Source organism: Physeter macrocephalus, unplaced genomic scaffold (assembly GCF_002837175.3).
Source record: "Physeter macrocephalus isolate SW-GA unplaced genomic scaffold, ASM283717v5 random_703, whole genome shotgun sequence".
Taxonomy (NCBI): Eukaryota; Metazoa; Chordata; class Mammalia; order Artiodactyla; family Physeteridae; genus Physeter; species Physeter macrocephalus.
In genome coordinates this window covers 8,822-12,827 of record NW_021145863.1, presented here as the reverse complement: position 1 = coordinate 12,827, position 4,006 = coordinate 8,822, and the positions used below count along the sequence as shown (strand labels likewise).

General features: G+C 47.8%; 1 protein-coding gene across 1 annotated transcript in view; it reads right to left on the bottom strand.

The window, feature by feature from the left end:
* The window catches only part of LOC102984742 (general transcription factor 3C polypeptide 1), a gene marked incomplete at its 5' end in the record, with an annotated part of 43,565 nt that overhangs the window by 30,743 nt on the left and 8,816 nt on the right, over positions 1-4,006 (bottom strand). The window contains 3 exons of the mRNA XM_028485827.2: positions 1,054-1,199; positions 1,468-1,722; positions 3,188-3,372. Of these exons, the coding sequence (XP_028341628.1) occupies positions 1,054-1,199; positions 1,468-1,722; positions 3,188-3,372 (586 nt within the window). The remainder of the gene's footprint in view (positions 1-1,053; positions 1,200-1,467; positions 1,723-3,187; positions 3,373-4,006) is intronic.

The window sequence follows — 4,006 nt, the reverse complement described above, 5'->3', positions numbered from 1 at the left end:
AAAATAAAATAAAATAAAATAAAATAAAATAAAATAAAATAAAATAAAATAAAATAAAATAAAATAAAATAAAATAAAATAAAATAAAATAAAATAAAATAAAATAAAATAAAATAAAATAAAATAAAATAAAATAAAATAAAATAAAATAAAATAAAATAAAATAAAAAAGGATGAAGGATGCTTATTGCCTTTAAAGCCAGTATTCTACTTCTATCCTTAACCTAAGACGAAAAATTTTGGAGCTGCCCACAAATACGTCTACCAAAAAGTATTCAGCAACATGTCACTTACACCACCAAGAAACTGGAGCTTAAATGTCCAAAAATAGAGTATTGGTTAAATACATTAGGGTACGTGCATGAGAAGGAATACTACGGACTTACTTACTATCAAGTTAAAGCAACGATGCGGAAAATACAATACATAATCTTCAGTGGAAAGAACAGATCATAAAAGAGTAAATACAGTATGGTCTCAATTCAGTTTTTTAAAAAAGGAAGACCTCATATATATACACATGCATTACATACAAACATGGCATAAGAAAAAGACTAGAAGAAAATGCACCAAAAACACTAGCAGTGATACCTCTGAGTGATGAAGTTATAGGATTTCTATGGTAATTTCTATTTTTTCCTTTTTCTGTATTTATCAAATTTGTAAAAATATATTTTATTGCTATACCATAATTGTCTGTCTTTTGACTGATCTAGAAGAACAAGTCTTTGAAATATTTCCCTTGACTCACCATCTATCCATCCATCCATCCACCCAATCTATTCTGTCAGCTTTTCTATCGAGTGAGCCACTCTATCTATCTACCTATCTATCTAGCGAGCCACTCTATCATCCATCTATCCATCCATCTATGTATCTATCTAAGTATCTATCTATCTATCTAACTATCTATCTACCTATCTGTCTAGCGAGCCACCCTGCCAGCCAGCCAGCCAGGCAACTGCAAGTATTTTCCCTTGACCAGGTGAGTGTAGGCCCTCTGGTATGGAGCTGAGGGACCAGCCCCTGAGAAAGCCTGGGAGTCATCAGTACCTTGTAGCTAACTTGCACAATCTGGGTGAAGATGGAGAGGGGCAGGCAGAGAAGAATGTCGCTGACCAGAGCCCAGCCGAAGCCAAAGTCCTTGTGGATTGGGACGGGAGGGATGTAGCGTGTCCACGAGGCTTCATCCACATACACTGGGAGAAAACAGGGGTCAGTCCTGAGACAGGGTCCTGATCATGATGCTGGTATCGCCTCCCAGTAGGTCTTGGTTCCCCTCTCACCACAAACTAGGGCAACACCCTCCTTGTCAGGCAGGAAGCCCGGAGGCTCAAGAAGTTTGGTTTATGTCTTTGATTTGATCAGGGCAATATGGGGACTCAGCCAGCTCAGGTCATAAGGGCAAGGAACCACCATGACTCCCCTCTGGACCCCACTGTGGCCTGCCTACACAAGGCATCTCACCGGTCTCTGTGGAGAGCTCCACTTCACCCTCCCGGGTGGCTCCATCTTGGGTGTCCTTGGGTGGGGCATCGAAGGAGGCCTCCAAGTTGCTCCCGGAGGAAGATGGGGCCCCCGTCCTCTTTTCGCTGCTGAAGCCCGGCTTCTCTACCGTGTTGCTGGCAGGGTGCCCATAGATCAGGTACCACAGAAACATGTGGATCACCCGCAGGCGAGGCATTTTGGGCAGAAACCCTAGAGAACGCCCAAGTCCAGGAACTGGGGCAAGAAAGGAGGGCGATGCTTGAAAATCCCAGATTCAATTGAGTTCAATTCATTCAAAAACTATTGAGTGCCACTGTATCCCAGGGGCCAGGGAGACGGCAAATGTTTTCACCCTCACGGGACTTACTTTCTAGTGTGAAAGGACAGACAGTAACAAACTACCTAAGATAGTACATCGGATGGAAATAGCTGATGCAGAAAATAAAGCAAGGAAGGCAGAGGAGGGCTATAACTCTACAGAGGCCTGGAAGGTCTCACTGGGGAGAGGTCTTAAGGGACGTCCTCAAGTTGGTGAGGGAGTGGGCCATGCAGACACCTGGGCGACATGCCCCCCGGGGCGAATGCAAGAAGCCTGAGACGGGGGTGTGCCTGGCACATTCGAGGAAGGGCCAGTTGGCCTGAGTGACGGGGTGGAGCAAGGAAGGAGGAGCGTGCAAGAGGTGAGCCAAAGTGTAACAGGGCAGGGGGCCACCACGACAGACCCCCACAAGTGGACCTGAGGCTGATGGGGACTGTGCAAAATATCCCAGAATCTAGGTTCTTCTAAATAGCTTATTTCTTTGACACGAAGTGCTCCTTGACTTTCCCCAGCGAGAGGAAGACAGGTGAGAGCCAAGGGAGGCATAGGAACAGGGTGGCGAGGACACGGGACTGGAGGGCCCCTCCTCTGCCGTCAGGCCTTGACTGTGCGAGGAGCTCTTGGCTGCCTCTTGTCCACTCAGGTGCACGTGCTGCTCCGCTGCGCCGCCTTGTGCGCAGGTTTCTCCCTCCATCTGTACTTTCTAACTGAGACACGTTAAGAGTCTGGGCCAAGTCCGTGTGCCTGGAGCCCTCAGCAAGGGAAGTCACAAAAATGACCTCTCCTGCTCAGAATCACCGGGTTGCCGGGTCCCCCACCAGGACGTTTCTGCCTGACAGAAGTCTGTGAGCTGTCACCATTGCCCTCCTCCTCCAGCTGCACACTGTGACCAGCAACTACAACTACACCCCAACTACGAAGGCCTGGCCGTGGGCACCGGCCCAGCACTAGCTGACATCAGAGCAGCTTGGTGTGGGGTGAGGGGAGACAGCCCTGTTTGAGAACTGCAACCCAGAAAATTAGATGTAACTACCAGAGGCTTGTGGGCTCAGGAAAGGCAGAGATTTTCTGTGGTTTACATAATGTTCCAGCCCAAGGGTATTCAGCAGAAAGAGTTAAACATCGTGAACAATTCCTCAGGTTGGGACCTGGCATAATTTCACCTGGGCCTTAAAACAGCCTTGTGAGGTACTCCGGGCAAGAATCACCCCCATTTTACAGACAGGAAAACTGATGCCGGCACGTGACCAGCCCCCCACGACCCCAGCTGTTGATTCAGACCTGACTCTGCCTGCAGCCCAGGGCTCGGATGTGCAACACCAAGTGACTCAGAAGACCAAATGAAACACAAACAGACCCTGACAAGAAGCTGCTTTTTACCTACAACAGGGTGATAGTTTTTCAGCTGGGTTATGCCCATTTTCTCATCAGTCTTTTTCACCCGTCCACTTTCTGGTTTAGAGGAAGCATTCAGCTGAGAGTCTCCTGATCCTCTTGGGCCCCCTTTTCCTTGACTTTCTTCTTCAGCTTCCCCTTGAGGCACTGGAGGCTGGGGTGCTTTAACCCTGAAGTTCAAATATAAGATGTTAGAAAACCAAGGGCTGAGAAAGGACAGGGTCTGTCCTCAAGAATTTGGCCGTGGTTTCAAATCAACTGCCTGTAGGGGCCAAACAGGTGATGTAAACAGATAAAATGTGTCAGGGCACTGGACATTTGGGGGTGACCTGGACAGTGGACCCCCACCTACGGGGCAGCTGCTACCCCGTGAGAAGGGCAGCCCAATGTGCTGGGTCCTCTGACACTTTCATCAATGCCAGAAATCAGGAACTTGACGTGAAATTAATTGGTAACTGATTCAAAGCACCTGTGGCCAAGGCATGGCAGGCCCCACAAACCAACATCTGCGAGCCCAGGCACCACCTCGAATTTAAACCCAACTGAGAACGTTCTCCCCCGAGCTTTCTGCCAGTCCATTAGGTGGTTTATGAACAAAATGAGAGAAGACTTCAGAAAGGCAACCAGAATCATTCTGAGCTATATTATAAACTACGCAAGTCTCACATGTCATAGGACTTGGAGCACTCTGTCCACACTCTATTAGAGAGCATAGAATTAAGAAAGTTAGCAGGGCTTCCCTGGTGGTGCAGTGGTTGGGAGTCCGCCTGCCGATGTAGGGGACACGGGTTCGTGCCCCGGTCC